Source organism: Micromys minutus, assembly GCF_963924665.1.
Source record: "Micromys minutus genome assembly, chromosome: 7".
Lineage (NCBI taxonomy): Eukaryota > Metazoa > Chordata > Mammalia > Rodentia > Muridae > Micromys > Micromys minutus.
In genome coordinates this window covers 55,645,339-55,669,014 of record NC_137976.1, presented here as the reverse complement: position 1 = coordinate 55,669,014, position 23,676 = coordinate 55,645,339, and the positions used below count along the sequence as shown (strand labels likewise).

At 42.1% G+C, this 23,676-nt stretch overlaps 1 protein-coding gene across 1 annotated transcript in view; it reads left to right on the top strand.

Annotated features, from left to right (window-relative positions):
* The window catches only part of RABL3 (RAB, member of RAS oncogene family like 3), a gene marked incomplete at its 5' end in the record, with an annotated part of 34,770 nt that overhangs the window by 8,381 nt on the left and 2,713 nt on the right, over window positions 1-23,676 (top strand). Inside the window, 4 exons of the mRNA XM_080918976.1 lie at window positions 6,788-6,917; window positions 14,317-14,431; window positions 17,392-17,542; window positions 21,047-21,118. Of these exons, the coding sequence (XP_080775102.1) occupies window positions 6,788-6,917; window positions 14,317-14,431; window positions 17,392-17,542; window positions 21,047-21,118 (468 nt within the window). The remainder of the gene's footprint in view (window positions 1-6,787; window positions 6,918-14,316; window positions 14,432-17,391; window positions 17,543-21,046; window positions 21,119-23,676) is intronic.

Sequence of the window (23,676 nt, the reverse complement as noted above, 5' to 3'; positions counted from 1 at the left end):
TTAAAGTTGACTGGGATTTCCTTGTGTCCTGTTTTAGGGTCAGTTTTGTTAATTACGTGTTCTTAGCCCATCTCTAAGTCAGGAGGAAAGCTCACGAGCGTGCTCTGCCATTGCTGTGTGCAGTGTTCTGTCCATTACTTCAAGCTGTGTGAGTATTTTGTTTGCTCATGTCTGCTGGATTGCTTTTTCTTATCTGTTTCATCACTTAGAAGGGATAAATGTTAAAATCTTCCACTGTTTATATCACTCTGGTTGTTGTTTAAGTCTGCCTCTTTTGATATTATATACTAGTTTGAGATTGTTTGTTTTGCCTGGATTTACAAGGGTTTGAACTCAAGTTTTTAAGCCTATGCCGAAAGCACTTTTACCCACTGAGCAGCCTCACCAGCCCCTAGATCTAACTTTCCATCACTGTAATATCTGTTTTCTGTCTGGCAATGTATTATTATTCCTTGAATTTCTTTGATCCTCAAATGGCTTCAACTATTTTTAGAGTTTCTGTATTGCATCTTATCTCCATCTTTCGTTTAACTGTTTAAATGCCACATCTTTCTAGTGTGTCTCCTATTAGGTAGGGTATAGACAATTTTTATTTTAATGGTCAGTCTGGTAGAGTTTGTCCTTTAGTTTGGTTTATGTATCTTGTTCTGGATATTCTAATTTAGAGGTATACCTGGCACCCAGGAATCTACGTTTTAAGAAAGATCTAAGGGGTTTTAAGTAGAGATAAATGGGATGCTAGTTCAGTTTTTCAGATGAATGTAGAGGTTCAGTGGCCACCCTAAATGCTCACAGCAAACTGCTATTGAATGGCAGTAAGAACAGAGAGAAAGGTGTATACATGGCAGTCCAGACGCCAAAGGACACAAGTTTCTTAGGTAATGGTAGAGTAATGAACTGAAAGTACATTTGGGCTTAAGCAAAATATTTCATATTTCAACACAGAAGTAAGAGCATCAAAGAGTAAGCAGCATCTAAGTGGGCATACAGAGTCATTTCTTCAGGATAGAGGTAGTTATTGTTGATACAGGAAGTGAGGCTGAGATGGAACAGGATTTTGTAATTTGAAGGTCAGACTCCAGAAGGAATGTGGAAATTATGGAGGAAGGAAAGAATTGAGGCCGAAGGATAAGAGGACAAGAATGGAAGAGTTCCAGCAAAGCCCTTCCCCCATGTGTCTCTCCAGGGCCCTCCATATGGAGAGGTGAGGATTTTTTCTGCAGTTAGTGCTTTTGGGTCTGTCCTAGAGCATGTCAGTCAAACTAGCTAATTCTCAAAGCTCTGGCCTACTAAAGTTACAGTGATTCTCTGGGAGAAATCTCTGCTTTGGGGATTATCAAGGTAAGAGTTCCCTTGAAGTCATGCTGAACCATGGGAACTTTGTTTTGTTTTGTTTAATCCATAACATAGTTCTAAGACTTCTGGATAGCAAGAAACTGCCCAAAGGGAGACCAGAATAAAAGCTATGGTAGACAGAGCGTATGTAATAGTGTGGCCGGCCTTACCTGAACCTTTACAGTGCTAGATGATTCCTTTGCAGCCTGACCTGAATTGTGTTATTAAGAGTAAGGCATGTGGGGCTGAAAGAGGCCTAGCTTATATTACTGTGCATTGGTGATCTCTGGCTTCCTTCTCCAAGAGGAACCTGTTTCCTGGGTGCTAACATAAGTAAAAGGCATTTTGGCAGTATAATCTAAAGTTGTCCTAGAAACATAAATCACGACTATTATGCTAGAATGAGCAGCTGTTCCCTGTATACAGCTGATGAAAGTGTGTAAAGGCCTGGCGAGTGTCTTGAGAGCACACTGACTTCTGCAGGACTGTTTATAGTACGGCCGCAGTGTCTGTTAATGAACCTGCTAGAGGGAGAGCTCGAGGACTACAGTGGATTCCCGGATTCCTGCTCTTCAGAGCGCTTGGACACAGCTGCCCTGTTTAGCTCACTTTAGAGATCTTAAGAGCCAGCTAATAATAGAGCTAAAAAAGGTGGTTTCGAGGGCTGCATGGAGTTAATGAATCTTCTCAGCAATTACAACATTCTGGGTCCATTTTTTCTGTTTTGGGCCCGGGACTGAATTGGCGAAGGAGTCTATTTTGCGGCATTCTTCACTCACTCCTGGTTTCCGACTTTGTTACCTCAGATCCAGTGGGCTGCTAAGCGCACGGCTACTCCTGGTAATGACGGCAGGATGCTTAGAGCTTAATCTTTTCACAGGTTATAAATAAGGAAATTGATTTGTCATTTCTAGTTCACTTCAATGGGATTTTAACTCTCTAACTTGTACATTGCATAAATCAATACTTATTGAATTTCTCTTTGGGTAACGAAACAATGTTCAGGCACTTGGGGGAAATAAAAAGGTATAGTTTCATCCTCACTAGGGATATGAAGTGGATTTACTTGGAGGGATGAGGTTTGTATATCGTGGTCTTTAAAGTGACAGTAGCAGTGATAGCTACCATCTCTTCAGAGCTTGCTATGGCTAGGAACCGGTGTTCCCAGGATTTTATTGATTATTCACACAGCAGCGCTATGACGCTGTGACATTGGTGGTGGTGGTGATGGTGGTGGTAATGGTAATGGTGGTGGTGGTGGTGGTGACGGTGATGGTGGTGGTGGTGGTGGTGCCCCTCCCTACTTAGCACAAGAGGCCTGTGAGGCACAGAGGCACCTTGGGACTTGTCAAGGTCGTGTTGCTAGCAAGAGGATAGCCTTGGGATTCAAGTCCAGGCATCCTGACCCGGAAGTCTGTGGTTCTTAGTCACAGCATTGCTGCCTCTTATTTACTACACAGGATAAATGGGCCCAGAATGTCACGACATGAGCACTCTGGTGGCGCCTGGTATGCTAACAACATGTGGTGACAGACTTGGAGTTACTAAAATACAAGTTAGTTGAGCAGTCGAATGAGCCATAGCTCAGTGCCTTAGCCGCTCGTGGGTGTGGCCACTCCTGAAGATAGCAGGGGCAGCACTAGTGCGCACGGTGACAGCTGTTCAAAAGAGCATGAGCCATGTGTGCAAAAAAGGGGCTCTACTAGATGCTGGTGTTTGGTGGCCTGCACTACTGGATATACAGACTCCTCGCCCCCAACCAGTTCTGTCGTAGGAAGAAGTGAAGAAGGTTATAAGAAATTCAGTTCTAAACCATGGCAAAGGGATGTATCTGTGAGCTCTCTAACTGAAGTTGGCCAGAAAGCATTTGATAATGAGGTGCCAAAGTTCCAGATAATTCGGAATTGCAGTCTTGTGTGTAGAGATCATCCTAAATGGGTATAAAAGAGAAATTAAGGAAAACCTGGGGGCGGGGTTAAAGAGTTGACATTCCTAGAAGGGTCAGAGAAAGATTGATCTGAGTAGGGCATGGCCCAGAGGATGAACTACTAGAGCAAGCATGGGAAGTGCCAGAACAGGGTGGTACTGGACATAAAACACCGGAGATGTAAGGTAGGAAGAAAAACCAAACATTGGGTTTTAATGAAGAGGCTCAAACCTATGGATACATGGTTTCAAGTTAGTGGCAAAAACCAAATGGAATGACTGGGCAGCCAGGAAAAGACACAGATTTAAATCATAAACCAGTCTTTTATGAGAGTTGGAGGTTGGGATACAAAGGAGAGGATGGTGCAGAACACAGGTGAGATCAACTTTCCGGAGGAATGTGCCCCACTAATGGCAAATGAGAAGTTACGAGAAGCAGCAATGGCAGTGACCTTTACCCCATTGACTGGAATGTCCAGGGCACCTGTGCCAGCTCTTAGTTGCTGCTTCCCCACGTCACCTCCTCTGGTCCCTTCCTTCCAAGGGGGCACTTTATAGGCAGTTACTAAATTGAACTTGTTAGCATCCATTCTTCTTTGATGTATTTTATTGTCTCTATTGAATTTATTTCCTTTTCAAAGTTAAACTAAAGTGCTTAAATTAAATGAATCCATGTGTAATAGTGATTTGTTGTTCAATAGAAATGTGAGAGGGAGCAGAACTGGTTTGTGTTTCAGTTCTCCATAATTTGCACACACTCCTGCTTCCTTATTTTAATGATCTGACATAGCCACATGTTATCAGTTATTTATGACATGTAGAAAACTAGCAGTGCTTTTGATTGCAATACCGTGCTGACATCCGTGTGACTGTCTGTAGAGCACCACATGTACTCAAAGGTTTTCCTGGCCAAAAGGATTTAGAACTAAACAAGTAAATACAACAAAATGCAAAGCATTCTGCCAAGTGTGATGTGCGAGGGTCAGGGGATTTCATACTGCCGAGTGTGATGTGTGAGGGTCAGGGGATTTCACACTGCCCAGTGTGATGTGTGAGGGTCAGGGAATTTCACACTGCTGAGTATGGTGTTCGAGGGTCAGGGGATTTCACACTGCCCAGTGTGATGTGTGAGGGTCAGGGAATTTCACACTGCTGAGTATGGTGTGCGAGGGTCAGGGGATTTCACACTGCTGAGTGTGATGTGCGAGGGTCAGGGGATTTCTCACTGCTGAGTGTGATGTGCGAGGGTCAGTGGGTTTCACACTGCTGAGTGTGATGTGTGAGGGTCAGGGGATTTCACACTGCCCAGTGTGATGTGTGAGGGTCAGGGAATTTCACACTGCTGAGTATGGTGTGTGAGGGTCAGGGGATTTCACACTGCTGAGTGTGATGTGCGAGGGTCAGGGGATTTCACACTGCCGAGTGTGATGTGTGAGGGTCAGGGGATTTCACACTGCCGAGTGTGATGTGTGAGGGTCAGGGGATTTCACACTGCCGAGCGTGATGTGTGAAGGTCAGGGGATTTCATTTCACACTGCTGAGTGTGATGTGTGAGGGTCAGGGAATTTCACACTGCTGAGTGTGATGTGTGAGGGTCAGGGGATTCCACACTGCCGAGTGTGATGTGTGAGGGTCAGGGAATTTCACACTGCCGAGTGTGATGTGTGAGGGTCAGGGGATTTCACACTGCCGAGTGTGATGTGTGAGGGTCAGGGGATTTCACACTGCCGAGTGTGATGTGTGAGGGTCAGGGAATTTCACACTGCCGAGTGTGATGTGTGAGGGTCAGGGAATTTCACACTGCCGAGTGTGATGTGTGAGGGTCAGGGGATTTCACACTGCCGAGTGTGATGTGTGAGGGTCAGTGGGTTTCACAGCATCTTTTTAACAATTGAGTTGTTTTGTCATTACCATTGTGTTAAAGCCAGAGGCCTTAGAACATACAGTGCATCTCTTTCATCAGAGGCTCAGCGATACAAGGCTGGTTCCTGGCAGTCTGGATAGATAAGCCTAATACCAAAGTAGCTCCATTCTATAAAATCACCATTCTCCAGAACAGAGTACAGCACACTCATCTGGAGATTTATATGCCTAGTGCTCACCCCAAAGAAGCTGATTCTGCTACCCTGACATGAACATTTTTCTTTCTGGGAGGGAGGGCATACTGAAGTGAAGAACATACTGAAGTCATGTTCGCTCTGTACAGACAGCTCCTAAGGTTTGACCCGAGTTACTGGAAAGACATCAAGGACGTGAAAACTGGGAGGAGGATGGTTTGGGAAGAAGACAAGGGTATCACTTTTGACAGATTAACTCCGAAGTGCCATTAGACATTCCTAGTGGGACCCAGTTGATATTGTAGTCTAAAACTCCCAGGATCCTTATAAATTATGGATTGATGATTCATCAGCATACAGATGACATTAAAATCACAAGAGCAGATGGAATTGCCAAAGAGCAGAGACTGACAGACATGAACTAGAAGAGGACACTGTAGTGACAAAGTAAGGGGACCTAAGGGACTCTGAAACAGACTACTCAGCGGGATGGGAGGGACCCACAGAATGCGTGTCACCGAAGCTAAGAAAGATGGAAAGCACGGGGTGAGTAAACGGTGGAATGAAATGAAGACTCGCTTGGCTCTGGCATTAGCAACATGGAGACAGCTGGTGATCTTGATCAGAAGCAGTTTGACAGATCACACAAAGCCAAAAAGAAAGGAGTTCTAAAAAGAATGGGATGCCAGGGGATGGGATGCCCTCTTCTGTCAATGTCATCACCGTCACTGTCATCACTGTCACTGTCATCACAGTCAGTCATCACCGTCACTGTCATCACAGTCACTGTCATCACAGTCATCACTGTCACTGTCACCGTCACTGTCACCACTGTCACTGTCATCACTGTCACTGTTATTATCACTGTCATCGTCACTGTCATCACTGTCACTATCATTATTTTGTCCTAGGAAGCAAAGTTAACGATTATTGAGTCTAGAAAAGATATACTGGAAATTTCAAGAAGAAGAGAAGCTATGGAGTGACGACCAGGGAAAGGAAAGTGGCAGCAGAGTTGATGGGAAGTTGTCTCCAGGGGCACGCTTAAATTTGACATTCAATGCAGTCTACTAGCACGGAATTTTCTGAACTCCACATTCAGGAAGCTGATTTGGGGTTCAGAAAGGAGGAAGAAGAGGCTATCGCCAAGACTGGAGTTTTTTCAGATGACTGTCCTGTTAGGAAAGGTTGAGAATGATAGAGAGTTCGAGAACAGGTCATGGGACTTGCGCTTAGTAGAGAAGGAACCAAAGCTTCAGAAGTAGAGGGGGATAAAGATACACATCCAGTATGGGTCATTTAACATAGAGTGGAAGACTGGATTAGTGCCGGGACAGAGAGTAAGCAGAAAAGCTCAGGCGTGACCGTGAGAGCAGAATGTGAAGGAAAGGCCATTGCTTAACCAAATGGAGGTGGGTGCTCACCAGTTTGTCCGGTGGCTTTAATAACGGTTTGAATTCATCTGCTAGGTTCATGACTACAAAGAAGGGACCCCTGAAGAGAAGACCTACTATATAGAACTATGGGATGTCGGAGGCTCTGTGGGCAGTGCCAGCAGTGTGAAAAGTACAAGAGCGGTGTTCTACAACTCTGTAAATGGTAAAGGTCCTTTATTTCTCCCATGTTCTAAGGCTCCAGAAGTATTGATCATCTGATCCGAAGTGCCATGACGTGCTGGGCCCACCGTACTGTGAGAGCACCGATGAACATACAACTCTTGATCTGAGTCTGTATTCCACAGTCTAATTTGTTATCCTCGGTGCCCAGGCGGGGGTTATTCCCTTTTTACTTTGTATTTACATGTATGGAATATATACCCATTTTAGAAGCTCGGCAATAGTAGGCTTCCATGTAGTTTTCAAAGGACTTGAGTGATTATTTCTCCCTCTCCATACTCGTTTGTCAGCCCTGCTCTTCCACTCAATCCAGATTTAACCCTTCCTGTTCCATTACTCCCTTTAACCCTCAAACCAGTTCATCTCCCTTTAAACCCCATCCCCGTGCCCACCCAGTAGTTCCCTGGCCTCTGTAGGCATCCCACAGAAATGTACCTGAAAGTAAGTCTCCTTGCCCTCTTCCCACCCTCCTGACCTCATAGGCGGATCTCAGCAGAAAGCCTGTGAAGCTAGAATGCATCCTCACTTGATTTTCTAGCTCATAGTCTACAAAACAAACACTTCAGCCTAAAGGGACAAAGAAGCATTAGAAATGCTCAAACACCCTTAAAAGCTCAAAAGCCTTCCCTACAGAGCCTCAAAACACGTGGAAGTCTGTGTTGCTGAGCCCAAGTATAACCTCGATCTCGGCCACCATGGCCACTTTGTTCAATGTGCCCATTGAGCAGTGACAGGGTTGGCTAGGGAAAGAGGCTGACTGCCCACAGAACAGGTCATCTTATCCCCTTGATTATTGAACTTCTCCTCAGCTGAAGTCACCTTTGGTGACCATTTACATGGAACACAAATATCTTCACATCCTTTACCCAGTTGGAGAGACCTATCCACATGCTTCTTCATGTAACTTGCTTGTGTCTTCAGGACATGCTTGAGCCCCATCACATATGTACCACTTCCATTTGATAACAGACTGCTGCTGTGCACATTCTACTTTATGACTTGAAGGGTCTGATGACACCCAGCTCATGATGGGCAGTTCAGGTCAATGGTAACTTGGTGTCCTAATGTCAAACATTCAGTTTCTGCTAATGCCTAATAGCAGTCCAAAAGCTGTTTTTCAAATGGAGAATAGTTTGTAGATGATGGTAGAGCTTTGCTCCAAAATCCCAAAGATCTCTTCTGTGACTCACCTACAGGGGCCTGCCAGAGGCTCCAAACAGCATCACTATCTGCCACCAACACCTCAAGTACCATTGGGTCTGCTGGATCATATGGTCCAAGGGGTAGAGCAGCCTGCACAGCAGCCTGGACTTGTTGAAGAACCTTCTTCTGTTCCAGGCCCCACACAAAGAGAGCAGCTTTCTGAGTCACTTGGTAAATGGGCCTGAGAAACACACAAAGTGAGGAATGTGCTGTCTCCAGAATCCAAATAGACCCACTGAGTGTTATGCTTCTTTCTTGGTGGTGGGAGGGGCCAGGTGCAATAACATAGTTTTCACCTTAGAAGGAATATCTGCATGCCCCACACCACTGGACTCCTAAGAATTTCACCAATGTAGGTGGTCCTTGAATTTTAGTTGGATTTATTTCCCATCCTCTAATATTCATATGTGTTACCAATGAGTCCAAAGTGGTTACTATTTCCTGTTCACTTGGTCCAATCAGCATAATGTCATCAATATAGTGTACCAATGTGGTATTTTGTAGGAGAGACAAACGATCAAGATCCCTTCTAACTAAGTTATGACACAGGGCAGGAGAGTTACTATATTCTTGAGGCAAAACTATAAAGGTATACTGCTGGCCTTGTCAACTGAAAGCAAATTGTTTCTGGTGGTCCTTAAGGACAGGTGCTGAGAAGAAGGCATTTGCTAGATCAATAGCTATATATCGGGTACCAAGAGATGTGTTAATTTGCTGAAGTACAGGAGCTATAATAGGAGTTACTACGTGATTTAGTTTTTGATAGTCACCTGTCATTCTCCATGATCCATCTTTCTTCTGTACTGGCCAGATAGGAGAATTAAAGGGAGATGTGGTGGGAACCACCATCCCTGCATTTTTCAAGTCCTTGATAGTGGCAGTAATTCTTCAGTTCCTCCAGGAATACTATGATGTTTTTGATTCGCTATTTTCTTTGGCAGAGGCAATGCTAAAGGCTTCCATTTAGACTTTCCAATCATAACAGCCCTCACTCCACAGGTCAGGGAACCAATGTGAGGATTCTGCCAACTTCTAAGTATATCTATCCCAATTATACATTCTGGAACTGGGGAAATGACCACAGCTTGTGTTTGGAGACCTACTGGACCTACTGTGAGTTGGACATCAGTCAAAACTCCATTAATCACCTGTCTTCTATAAGCACCTACTTTAACTGAAGGACCACAATGTTTCTTGGGATCTCCTGGGATCAGTGTCAATTCAGAACAAGCATCCAATAGACCCTGAAAAGTCTGATTATTTCCTTTTCCCCAGTGCACAGTTGCCCTTGTAAAAGGCCATAGGTCCCTCTGGGGAAGAACTGGAAAAAGACTAACAGCAAAACTTTTAGATTTCTTATCAAGATCCTTCCTCAGGGGAACCTGGCCACCCCTTCATCCAAGGGGTTCTGGGTCTGCAAACTGGCCCAAGTCTAGAAATTGGTTCATGGGCCGAGATTGCCTTTTGCCACCATCAATGTAGCCTTTCTTTCATTTGTTTGAGAATTCTTCTGCTTCTACAGATCAAACAGATATGCAATAGGCTTCCTGTCTCATGCCTGGAAACACCATGACTGATTAGCCAGTACCAAAGGTCTGAACGAGTCATGCCATTATAAATTTCACCTTTTCTGTGCTGGCCATTATGGGCTCTGTCATTGTACACGTTGTCTACACTGTCCATTATAATAATACAATCACCTTGTCTCTGACAATTCAATGCTGCCACCTGGCCCTTGTTACCTTGGGGCCCAATTAAACCCACTGCATTTAATTCATCTAATTGAGCAGCAGCATCTCTAACCCTAAGGTCTGGCACAAGGAAAAAGGCAAGAACAAAACCTTTCAAATGTGCAGGTGCCCCTCTCATCAGTTTGCGTCTTATAGGATTCATGAAGGTCATATCTTCTGGGCCTTCCTCCCACTATTGAGGCTTAGATTTTACAGTGTATCTACTCTAGCATTGCAATTTCCTTGAGCCTTAAAAGTCCTTAGTCAACACTAAGGCAAGGGATATCAGGTATCTCCAACTCCTTTTCAATAGGCCATCTTTTGATAAACGCTTCAGCCAACCTCTCAAACAAACTTCTGACACCCTTTTTAACTGTTTGAGCTTCCATATTAAACCTAGAATCTCCACTCAGGGTTCCTACTTTCACCATTATCCCACACCCTTAAAATCTATTCCCACACATATTCCCCAGATTTCTGCTTGAATGAATTAGCAAACTCATTAAGCTCCTTAGAAGTGTAGCGCATTTCCTCATGGACTACACTTTCTACCTCCCCTCTAGGGACCTGTTTGGCTTTGAGTCTGGTTTTGGGTCTAGAAGAAACTATTGGTGGGCCTTGAAAAACATCAGTATTGTCTTGTCTGCCATTTTCTTCAATGAAAGTCACTACTGGTTTATCAGACTCTGAGGGATTAATTTCCTCATGCGAAACAAGCATTATTTCAAGTGGTGGGGCTGAAGGTACTACTTCCCCAGGTGGGGTTAACCCTTGAGAATCTGAAGACTAAAAATTTTTAGCTTCAATGGGGTCCTTCCTCACATCCCCATTCCAAGTTAGAGGATCCCATTTTTTTTTGCCAATGAATGCCCTTACTTTAACTACTGACACCTTCTGAGGCTGAGACTTGAATTTTGACTGTAATTCAGCCAACCATATAATGAGGGCTTCAGTTTGATTTTCTACAGCTCAAGCTCCATAGCTCTCTTCAAGGACACACTTAGCAACCTCTTGATTGTTTACTTGCATCTGGAGCCTTTCGATTTTATCATACAGCTCATTTTCCTTCATCACATTTTCCAGAGACACTAAGAGTAACATGCCAGCAAAATCATTTCCCCATTTTTCCCCAACTCATAGAAAGCTTGATGCACCGGATCACCGAATTCATCACCAGTTACAATTGATGGATCAAGATAATCAAAGGCATTAACTTCTTTAAGTTTGTAATATAGTTTCCACCACAGACTTTCAATGTTCCCCAAGCTCTCGGGAGAGGGAATATCTGGAGAGGTTTCAGTAATTGAAGGTGCTAGTGAATTATTAGACCAAGTCCAGATTCTTAAACGATTCATCCCTATACTTCTGCTCCTCTAGAACCATTCCCAGTACCAACTTCTGTATTAGGGTTCTCAAGAGTCACAGAACTTTTGGGTAGTTCTGCGTAGTAAGGGAATTTGCTGGTGATTTACAGTCTAGTCCAACTCCCCAACAACAGTCAGCAGCAGCTGTGAATGGAAGTTCAAGCACCTAGCAGTTGTTCGGTCCCACAAAGCAAGCAGGAGAAGAAGATCAAATCTTCCTTCTTCCAATGTCCTTATGTAGGTCTCCAGCAGAAGGTGTGTCCCAGATTAAAGGTGTGTACCACCACATCTGTATCTGGGATTTGTCCCAGATGACCTTGAACTCAGAAATCTCCTTGCCTTAGTTTCCCGAGATTCATAGCCACTATGCCTCAAGATCTCCATGCCAAGATCCAAGTCAGAAACTTGTGTCTCCCAGCCTCAAGATAGGATCAAAGATGAGCCTTCCAATTCTGGATTGTAGTTAATTCCAGATATTGTCAAGTTGACAAACAGGAATAGCCACTAATTGTCCATCTACTAATCAGCCTGGGTGACAGCATGTCATTCTTTGGCCCCATGAGATTTTATTTGGCTTCCTCTAATCTTGAACTATCCAAACACTTGACTGCAAAAGTATGCTCACCTAAGCAAAACCTGCACAACAGCAACATCAGTTAAGATTCTGATGTGGGTGGAATGATTCTCACAAGGCCCTGCCCCTAGGTGAAGAGCTACATGGTGATTGGTGGCCATGAAAGATATCCAGTCTCCTCCAGGGATAAGAGGTTCGAATCTTCAACCTCAAGTGGTCATCGCTGGACACAGAAACACACAAGCAGCACTAAATACACTCTGCAGACTGAATTTATAAATACATATATGTAACAATAACAAAAGAATGGCCATGAAGTTGAGAGAGAATTGGGGAACCCAGAAGAACTTAGAAGGAACAGCAGAAAGAGTGAGAATTATGTAAATGTACTCATTGTGAAATTTTAAAAAGTAATTTTAATCTTAAAAAAGAGTTTGGGAGGGCTGGAGAGATGGCTCAGTGGTTAAGAGCACTGACTGCTTTTCCAGAGGTCCTGAGTTCAATTTCCAGCAACCACATAGTGGCTCACAACCATCTGTAGTAAAATCCAGTGCCCTCTTCTGGTGTGTCTGAAGAAAGCTACGGTGTACTTACATACATGAAATAAATAAATCCTTTTTTAAAAAAAGAGTTTGGGGAAAAAAAAGAGTTTGGGGCTGGGCATAGTGGTGCATGCCTTTAATCCCATACTCTAGGAGGCAGAGGCAGGCAGATCTCTGTGAGTTTGAAGCTAGCTTGGTCTTCAAAGTGAGTCCTGGACATCTAGGGCTCTATTCTATATTTCTATAGAAAGCCTATCTCAAAAAATCAAACACAAAAATTAAAAAGACTTTGAAAATGTAGGGTCCTTGTATCTCAGGATGATGTTCTAAATTCCAACTGGCACTGAAGTCGTTCTTTTATCTTCATTTTATTATAGTACTACTTTGCTTATCTGTACGTGATATAAGTTGATTTATTTCCTTCTATTTCTGAGCCATGTTGTATTTTGTTATTCCTCTTCAATCTCAAAAAAAAATTCCATCTTTTCTACTATTCGTATTTCTTTTTTAAACATTTATTTCTATTTTTATTTTTATATTTTTTTATTATTTTATGTTTATTGGTGTTTTGCCTGTATGTCTATGTGCCATGTATGTGATTGGTGTCTGCAGAGGCCAGAAGAGGGCATCTGATCAACTGAAGCTGAAGTTCCAGGCAGTTGTGAGCTGCCATGTGGGTGCTGGGAATTGAACCTGGGTCCTCTGGAAGAGCAGGCAGTGCTCCTAACTGCTGCACCATCTCTCCAGCCCATATCACACTTGCTTCCCTCCTCTTTCTCTTTTCTAGCAGCCTTTTTCTTTTTGCTAATTGACTGGGATTGAGCATCTTCACAGCACTGCGGCTGTAGACTCTTTCATCTAAATCAGTTCACTTTTCCTCCCTCATTGTCCTCTGTCCACACACCCCCACCACCCCTTATTTGCTCTTTAAGGCAGGCTCTTGCTGTGTTTCCTTGGCTGGCCCAGAACTCAAGTTTTCCGGGGTCAGCTTCCCTTGTGTAGACTTAGAAAGCATGTGTCTGTGCAGTGAGCTAACCAAATCTCTTAAAGTAGCAAGCTTACATAGCTAACAATGAATTCAAAGAACAACAAAGTTAAACTCTTGAGTTGATGGCATTCAAAAACAAAAAACCTGTTTGTTTTTTTTTTTTTTTTTTTCTATTGAAGAACAACAACTGAGAGGCTGAGAGATGGCTCAGCAGTTAGGACTGAGCTGCTCTGGGAGAGGACCCAGCTGTGACTCCCAGTACCCACATGGCAGATCAGTGCTGTCTGTAATCTCAGCTCCAGGAGAGCCAATGTCCTCTCTACCTCCAGGCACCTCCCATGCATGCATGTGAGCACACATGTGTGCAGAGACACACATGCACATACATAAAAAAAAGCTTAAGAACAAAAGAATAGCAGTTGAGCTGACCGTGTGGCACATGCCTGTATCTCAGAGGACGGATGAGTTTATGGATACTAGGCCAAGCCACACTTACAGTAAGCAAAGCCTCTTGTAGTGAGAGCCTGTTTTTACTTGTTTTTTAAAGGAGAAATAGCAGTTATAAAAATTAAAGTGGTGCCATTTTAATACATTTTACCAGTACAGAAACAGCATAAATTTTGAGTAATATAACCTGTTAATAAATAATGTTCTTCATTGGTGAAGTGCTCCTATGAGCAGTTCCAAACACAAAGTAGGCACTCAGGGGCTGCTGCTGAAAAATAAAGACACTGTGAATATTTTATGACATGCTGATAGCCTTTGGAAGGAAAAAAAAAAAAACATTTTAAAAGTATATTAGTGGCAAAGCTTTCTAGTTAGTTATGTGTAAGCATTTATAAAGACCAGTTTGAAATACTTGTCTGGTTGTATTAGTCACACTTGAATACAGATCGCTGAGCCTCTGAGATGTGTGCTTACTAAGCTTATCCTTGATGAGGTGCTGGTGAGGACTGACATCATGTTACCTGATTCTTTTAGGCATCATTTTAGTACATGACTTAACAAATAAGAAGTCATCTCAAAACTTATATCGCTGGTCATTGGAAGTTCTCAATAGGGATGCAGTTCCAACTGGAGTCCTGGTGACAAATGGGTAAGGCTGGAATTACTTTATAATTGGTTTTAAATATGATTGCAATCCTGAGAATGCACTTTACAAAGTGATCCTTTGAAGATGTGTGATTAGTTCTGTTTTAGCCTCTACATGGTCTTTCCATTATCAGAATGGCATCTTCCCTGGTAATGGTGCTTATTTTGATAAAAATCTGATCAGTTAATTTTCCTACTCTGCATTTTGCCCTTAGTATCATACAGGTTTTCTCCTGTGTTTCCTTCTACACATCTTATAATACAGGGTTTATGTTAGATTTATGATCTGCTTTAACTTTATATAAATATGTGATGTGGGCTTAATTCTAAATTTAAATGTTCATCTGTTCCAGCATTATTTGGTAAAAATTATAGCCGATCTCTATTGAGTCACCTTCATTCTTTTGACAAAGTCAGTTGACCATATTTGTACAGGTCGACTTCTGTACTCTATTCTGTTGGTGTATGCATCTACTCCCTTTGAAACCGTGAGCCAACATCTACATTTTCTCTATAGAGTTTCTGTCAGGTACTTGGTCACAGCTATCCAAAAGTGATAAAGGTGTGTGTGTGTGTGTGTGTGTGTGTGTGTGTGTGTGTATGTGGTGGTGGTGCTAGTTATGAACATTGGATTTCTTCTCCACATTGCTAGTGTGGTAGATTCTGATTGATTTTCAGATATTGAACCACCCTTTTATTCAATGGTCACTGTGAATTCATTCTTTCATTTTAGATGTTGCTGGGTTTGATTTAATGTTTTCTTGAAGCTTTTTTTGTTTCTGTGTTCATGTGGAATATTGGTTACACTTTTTATTTTATATCCTTGGCCTATTTGATTTGAGGATAATGTTACCCTCAGTGGCCCTCCCTGTCCTGTTTTGGGGAAGATATTGTATATATTTGGTGTTATTTCTTCTTTGGATGAGTGGTTGAATTTACCAGTGAGACTTTGGGGCTTGCATTTCATTTTGAAAGGTTTTCAATGTCAGATTCAATTTTTTTAAATAGTTAAAGGATGGTACTTGTATTTTGTTTTTTCTCAAGTGAATTTGGCAAATTTCAGCTAGAGAATTCATGCATTTTCTTTAAGTCACTGTGAACAGGGTTGTTTGTAATATTATTCATTATCTTCCTGGAGTCTAATGACATGTGTATACTCATTCCTGGTCTTGCTAACTTGTGTTTTCTTTTGTTTCCCTTTTAGACCTGCTATTATTTTATTGATGTTCTATTCTTTTCAAAAATACTTTAGTTTTACTGACTCTTACTCAAGAAATTATTCTTAAATTACAAGAGACAGTTTATTTATACCAGAAAACATTCATATCAGTGTTAAAGAATTCAGGCATAATTGCTACAGGTACAGAAGCTGTACTTTGACTCTGCAGCTTTACTTTGGTCCTCGAGCTGGACCTGCACACGCATCAAACAATGGTGCGTTGGTGCTTCCTTCTTTGTGCATCATTTGTAACAGCAAATGATTTGGAAGCAACTCTGAGATCCGAAAGAAAATCTGTTAAATAAATAATGGTCTGGAATACTCAGCTCTTTTAAAAAGCATCAGGAATGTTTCTATGTAGGAAAATAGAAATCTACAGAGGATGCAAAACTAGGTGCAGAGAATGTGTATTATTCCCTTGTAATGTGTAGGGAAAGAGTAAAGGGGTGTGTGTGTGTGTGTTTGCTTACAGCATTTATGAAAAGGGCTGCAGCTGGAGCTCAGAAAACAACTAACCGAAAGCTTTCTGTACCTTTTAAGTTTATTGAATCTTAAGCCTTCCTTCTTTTAGTTATAGTATTAAAAGGATGCATGCTGTTTTTGTTTCTCAAAGGGTTGTTGTACATATAAAATTATATGGTTTTGAGGAAAGTACTAGCCATATCTGTCCATAATAAAATTCTCCATCAATTTTTTACATAATGATTTTAAATGAGATCAAGGTCTAATTTTAATTGGATATATGATTTTAATGAAAGAAGTGATTAGGAACATCAAAGCCAATGTGGTATAATTTTCTTTTAAAATTAATATCTAAGTGGTGAGTCATATACATTTGTGGTTCAATGGATATACTTCTTGAAAAAATGAACAGTTAAAAAGAAAAATGAGAGAGTAAGCTATATATACTTAAATAGTAATCTCCAAGAGATTATCTAAAGTTTTAAATAGCAGAGAATATGTGTATCAAAGATGGTATTTGATAGAAAACACAAAACTTTTCGTGAAAGAATTTGTGAATGTAAGAAAAAGAAATAAGGAAAGTACCCTGGAAACCTCATTCTCTGTGATTCAAATTTTAATCCAAACCATGTCTCCAAGTCAGGAGTGTGTAGGTAAGAAGGTGCTAGTTCATTGGCCTTGAATTTGATCTATTATTGGCTTCTGTGCAAATAAAACAGATGGTGATATTTACATGAGATAAGTGAGTTCAGAACAACTCTGTTCTGAGAAGGGACTGCAGAGGCTCTGCAAGATATCTTGAGTGTGGAGGCAGAGGACACAGTGGCCTCTCCTCCTACTCAGTTTAGATTACTCCAAGGACAGGAGAGTGCTAAGGCCGAGAAGGAGCTGCGCTCCAGTGGGTTTTATTGATTGAATTATGCAATATCGATTGTTCAAAAGCAGATTTTGCCAACTGCTGTAAATTGAGCTTATAACGTGTCAGAAGTCTAGATCTGCTTTTCTTCTAATAGGCAAATAGAATTTCAATTAATTAGCAACTGTGGACTTTATGTTCCTTTCAGTAGTGAGAACTATCATTTGTATTACTACTCAGTCCTTTGGGTAAAAATGGGAAGAAAACAAATTACAATAGACCCCTTCTAACGCTAATGATTTGTAGGTGATGGTGAGCAGAAATTGGTTAATTATCACTAAATTTGTGTGAGCATCTGGCATTACAGAGTACACATCTACATTGGAAAGGTAAACTCTGTTCTTCTCTTCATGGTTATTCATCACAGGGATTATGACCGAGAACAGTTTGCTGATAACCAGATCCCACTGTTGGTAATAGGGACAAAACTGGACCAGATTCATGAAACCAAGCGCCATGAGGTTTTAATCAGGACTGCTTTCTTGGCTGAGGACTTCAATGCTGAAGAGATTAATTTGGTATGTGTTTTCACTAATGTGTGTCTAGGTTATACTGTAGGCAAAGAAGCTTTACACTCAAATGAGAGGCTCTCCCGTCCAAAGCAGATCCGAGTCAGCAGGTCTACACTGACACCTGAGGACCTCTTCACTCTGAACTTGCACAGTGAGCTGTAGCAGTCCTCAAACTATATTCAGCAAATAGCGCAAATCATAGACCCTTTTCTGAAACACTTAAAAGAGCATACCAAATTCAAAATAATCACATCAATTAAGGTAACACTACATGTTGGTTATTATTGTTTTTGAGAAAGAAAGGAAAAAAAAAAAGCTCTTAATCCCAGCACTCAGGAGGCAGAGGCAGATGGATCTCTGAGTTTGAGGGCAGGCTAGCCTGGTCTACAGAATGAGTTCCAGGAAACAGAAACCCTGTCTCTGAAATCCAAAATAAAATGAAAGAAAACCTGCTTATCTTGAAGGGCACACAAACAGGTGAATGAGAAAACTGCAGACTGAACTAGGACTGTATCATAAGGACTAAATTATGTGAAGTTTTACATACAGAAACTGTGATCACTAGTTTAGTTAGAACAGAGGGCTAAGGAGGCTAGGAAACACCCAGAACAAGACCTCGCTCGCCCTCAGCTTCGCTGGTGGAGACGAGTTATCGTAAGCAGGGTTGCCATGCCCCCAGCGCACTGTTCAGCTCTGCGGTGCTGACAGAAACGATGGCCAGAACTTTGAGGACAGCTGCCCACCAGAGGCTGTTGTATGGTTACGGGTGTCACGTCGCATACACAGGTCTTCTCATCATAGGTGCTTTTATCTCCATTTTAAAGCTGAAGCCAAAAGAGGCGCTCCGACTGTGCAGCCTGGACTCCACAAGTTAAGTCCATTTCCCACTTGATTATCCTTCAACTAGGATTTAACATGGTGGTGCTTTGAAATCATTTATACCAACAGTTACCCAAAGCTCACTGCAGATTTACATTACCAACAGCACCTATGGCCCTCTAGTGTCTGTTCTTCCAGTCAGAGCTCTGCGTTCATCACGCCGGCAGGAGCACACTCTATTCACTATTTATTTTGTAATGTGGTTCTGGGCCTTACACATGAGAAACACACATTACCGCCGTCCTACAGCCTCTGCTAGTATTTTTATTCTACAGATTACTCAGGTGAGTCTGATACAGATTTGCTCTGTAAACATTGCCTCCACCTGTGTCTGGCTCAGCCTCTGCCTGTTCCCCATTGTTCTTTATATTTTATTGTGCAGTGGAATGTGTCCCCTTTTTGCATCTACCACCCATGCAACGGTCAATGTAAATACCCACTAGTCAATGTTGGACCATAGTATTAAAGAGGACCCCTACTGTATAGATTATATAAATATGTTAGCTCTGTAGAATTAGTGCTGGTGTTACTTAATTTGCACATTATTTTCAAAGGGCAAATTGCCATTAAATATTCATAATTAGTTCCAGTAGTAACTTGAATATGTTTCTGAATGTATCTTTGTCTAGTGCCCACTGGTGTCTGTGACAACCAGCTCGACACATTATTCCTCCTTATCTTACAGAGACTAGGCCAACTTCAGCTGTTGGCAAAACCAAAAGATAAGCAGTAGGAAGTGAGCACTTACAGACTCCCAAGGGTCTTACGTATAGCATGCCTTTGGCTTGTCAGTGTAGCCCTCCAGAAGACAGCAGAAACAGTGATGGAAGTTGGCTAATGAGGAGAAAAGGAATTAAAGTGCAGGAGGGCAGCTGAGTATGGAAACTGAAAATAGAGCCAACAAGTAAATGTAGAACCTCACCCTGAGACCAATATGATGGTAGCCGTAGTGCTAGCTCACTGTCTCTTATGAAATGACTTAGGCCTGCAGAGAAACCTGAATCCAGCGTGCAAGCATCAAGAGTGAAGAATTTCTCTCTGCCTTTGTTAATGCAAATTATTTGAATGAAACTAGGCACTAGGGTTATTATGTATATAGTACATTTTCTCGTGTGTGTTTATATAGTTTCTGGTCATTTTCCACATTCAAACAAGCTATTTAGAGCTACTGATTTTCAGGCTTTCCCTCAGCCGTGATCTGGCAGATGGCTTTTTTCAGCACCAAAATTTTCATCCTAAAAAAGCATGGAGTTTCAGATTTCCTGCTCCACTCAAATTGTGGAGCCCAGTAGTTAATTTTATAGGGGAGATGCCAACTTGTTCGTTTGCCATTTGATTTAGAGTTTTTTTTTTTTTTTTTTTTTTTAATTTAGTAATTTTAACTCTTACTAAGAGTTGTCATTTAATGTTCTGATGGTGATCAATACTCATTTCGCAAAACCATCTAATGCAGGTCTAAGGTTGATTTCTTGTCTGTCCCAACTGGTACAGAAATGTGTTCAGAGATGACTGCAGACTCAGCAGTGTTACAAGTAGCATGCCCGGGATGGCATTGCTACAGAACTCTGCACAGCCATCTCCGTGGCACAAAGGAGTGAGCCCAACTTTAGAGCCACAATGGCCTAAGCAGGTACAGTCAGGAAATGTTGGCACAGGTATTTGAAGACAGAGATTGCTGGCTTCCAAGATTCCTGATTTCCCTAGTATTTTATGATGTTTGGAAACAGTTGTAATTAAAATCAATTAGCCCCCTTCTCCCCCCCCCTTCTTTGAGGGGGGGTGCAGAACTGTTACAGTTTCTGGCCATTGTTTAAAGTGTGATCCTTGAAATATTGAACAAAACAAGAAATGGCTACTAAATGTATTAGAAGGAAACATCTGGGCCCTGCATCATTAAATACAGCAAGAATTATTTCAAAAATTTCTCAAGGGGCACAGAGGGCCCACCAATGCATGCAAGACACTCATCTTCACAAAGGAGCCTGAATGATACCTGCCCAGTTTGGTCTTGGTGGCATTTGAGGTAAGCATCAAAGCCAACTCAGTCTCTTGAGAGGGCCAGCACTGGTGACAGGCAAAGATGGCAGCACTGTCATTTACAGGGTGTTGTGATGCCTTAGTGTCCCAGGCTGTGTAGCCTCCCCTGAGCTCTGTGTTTTTAATAATATATCTTCTGTTTTTATTATCAGAACCAGTATGTCTTTGAGGTATAGAAAAAATGGAGAAATTCGTGGCAACTGTTTGCTCTTTGCCTAAATCTTACCCTCATGTTTCCAGCTGTTCTACAGACTGCAGAGTCCTTAACTAGCTGAACACTTAGTCCCTGGTCTGCAGCAAGTGTCCTGTGTGTGACTTTGTAAACATATGCAGGTCACCTGACCACCTGACTAACTACTGTTAGTAGTTCTGCATCCTTCAGGAACTGTTTGATGATAGGTATGTTGATTTAGTGTCCTGATGTTGCCCAGATGGCAGGGACTAAACAGCTGCACTTTCTTTGGTGACTTCCTTTTCACGTATCATAATCTGAATATTGCTTTGTGTTTTATGAGTTGGTACAGATTGGCACAACAGGGACATTTGCACCAAAACCTCACTTCTGGCTTTTCTGTGTGTACCCTTGTCTTCCAGGATTGCACAAACCCACGGTCCTCAGCTGCAGGCTCCTCCAATGCTGTCAAGCTCAGTAGATTTTTTGATAAGGTAATGGCTTCAATTAAGTTATTTTTAAACTTAACGTATGATAGCTTAAGCTCTTTGTAGAATGCTGTGTCCTTTTGTTCCTTTGCCTAAAACTTCACAGCCTGAATACCTGTTTTGATCCCTCTTATCTGTTGGAATAATTGCTCAAGGCCTGCTGACGTACTTACTCCATCACTAGCGCTCTCTAAGCAAAGAGTAAAGGCTATTGGATTCAGCTGGGGTTCTTAAAACGATAGCTGAGTCTTTCTCAAAACAATGTATAGTTACCTGGTTTTAGGGCTTTGTGTAATAATTAGTCACTGCTCCATTTCCCCAAAGACACCAAAGATATTAAAGTCCTTTATTCTCTCAGTATTAATATTTTCCATGTGAATGTTGCTACTGCTTTGTAATGAGGAGGAGCTAAGCTGGAGCACTGCTCACCTGCATCTCCGGGTTATGCAGCTGCCTTATGTTATGCTGATTTGCGTAGCAACATAATAGAAGACTTTATCTGCATGAATTACTGAAAGATTAATTTCTGCATTAGATCTTTTCAATGCTAAAGAAATTGGTCAGTGGTTAAGAGCAGCTGCTACTCCTTCAGATGACTCAGATTCAGGTCCTAAAACCCACAGTGAGTTGCTCACATCCATCTGTGACTCTAGCACCAGCAAACCACTACCCTCTCCAGGCCTCTGTGGTGTGCATGCAAGCAAGCAGGTACACACACAGCACATACACGTGTAAATAAAACAACATTTCAACATGTAAAGTGCTCCCCTCTTGCAGATCATTTTTTATAACTACTTGAGTCTCTGATATTTGGCCCCCTTGTCAGTGTGTTACCATGAGGTCCAGTGTGTTACCATGAGGTCCGATAGAGAAATTTCATCTCACTGTTTAACTAGAGTGTGGCAAGAAGGGACAGATGCACACCAGCACCGATTCCCAGCATTCTCAGAGGGCCAGCCCTCAAGCTAGGGCCTGGGACATTAACAGTCTCTGATCGCCTTGCTGGCCTGCACAGATCTCAGCATCTTCTGGGGACGCGGTGTAGGGGACTTTATTTTCTCTCCATGTTGTTTTCTAACCTGAAATGTTGCAGCATCTGCTTAGTTTAGATTCATGTCCCCATTCCATACAAAACCCTGTCACTAAGAACAGCATCCTACAGATCCGGGTTCAATCTGGAAAGGCCTCATGGTGTACTTTCACATGTTTTAAGTATTTTTAAGATTAAAAACTCAAGTCAGATCCTAGAGAAACAGTGGATTTTAGATTAGCATAGCCTGCGTTATCAGCAAAGCTTTATAAAATAAATAAATAAATCATAACTTGGTTGGTTTTAAGAAAGGAGTAATATTTATAAGAGAGGACCTCATGAGTTGGGAGCAAACAATTCTGAGCAAAAGAGAAAGCTAACTTTGTTGTCTGAATCTCACTAAAGAATACGTCAGTAAGGCAACTGGTTGGTTTGACACAACATGTACTATATATGAAAGCAAGACACCTGGCAATAAGTCTGCTCCATTTTCTGTAGACAGACTTTCCAGGATGCCAGGGCTACTCCTCTTAGCTGGAGGTAATTCTGTGCCTGAATGATAGGTGTCCCTGTCCTGCTGAGAATGAGGAAAGGCATGAGCCCTTCGAGGGCTTCAGTGTTTCAACATGTATGCTAACCAGAAACCAGATTTTCTACCTCAGAGGCTAGTGAATGCATCTTTACTCTGGGTCTCATATGGCTTAAATTACTAACTGAAACATAGTCTCCAGGAGAGAAAGAAAACCAGAATAATTTGTCTCATAGACAGTTGTGAGCAAGCTTCCCAGGCCTGAAAGGACAGGCTGTGCTCAGTCAGAAAACTTCCCAGCGTCTTTACTCCTGACGTGACTGTCTAAATCCATCTGCACCTGATCTGTAACTTACCTGGTTTTTCTATTGCAGAAGCACCTCTGTAACCTGTGCAGCGTCTCCAGGGCTAGAAATCAGTATTTTTTATAATCTCCATCATCTTCTGAAAGCATGGTTCTCAAACCCATTGTGTTAGGATATGTGTCTTGTGAGCTTCTTTACATGAGCTGTGATGTTTTATAGGATTCATCCACTGCTTTAGCCTGTCCTCCCTGTGACAAATTCAGTGAGCTCTACGGCATAAGGATGCCAGTGAAGCCTGTAAGAAGCCCACTAACTGCCTGATGCCGTGTCCTCATCCACATACAGGATGCACAGAATTCCTCACTGCTTCATGCAGACCCCTCTTGAGGATGCAGCATCACCATGGGGAACAAGTACTTTACATTGTCTTAGGGATCCTTTTGGAGCTGACTGGTGGTACACTTGCCCTAATTGCTGCCATACACTAGGAACCTGTTGGGACATTATTCTGTCATTATTTAGTTTCCATGTCTTATTTATTTGTGACTTTTATTTACCTTTGAAGCAAAGTCTTACTACCTTAACCAGAATGGTCTGAAACTCACTAAGTTGCCCAGGCTTGCCTTGCACTCCTAATCTGCCTGTCTCTGCTTCCTGAGTGTTGGGATTGATTGCAAAGTCATAATTATAAAGTGTACCA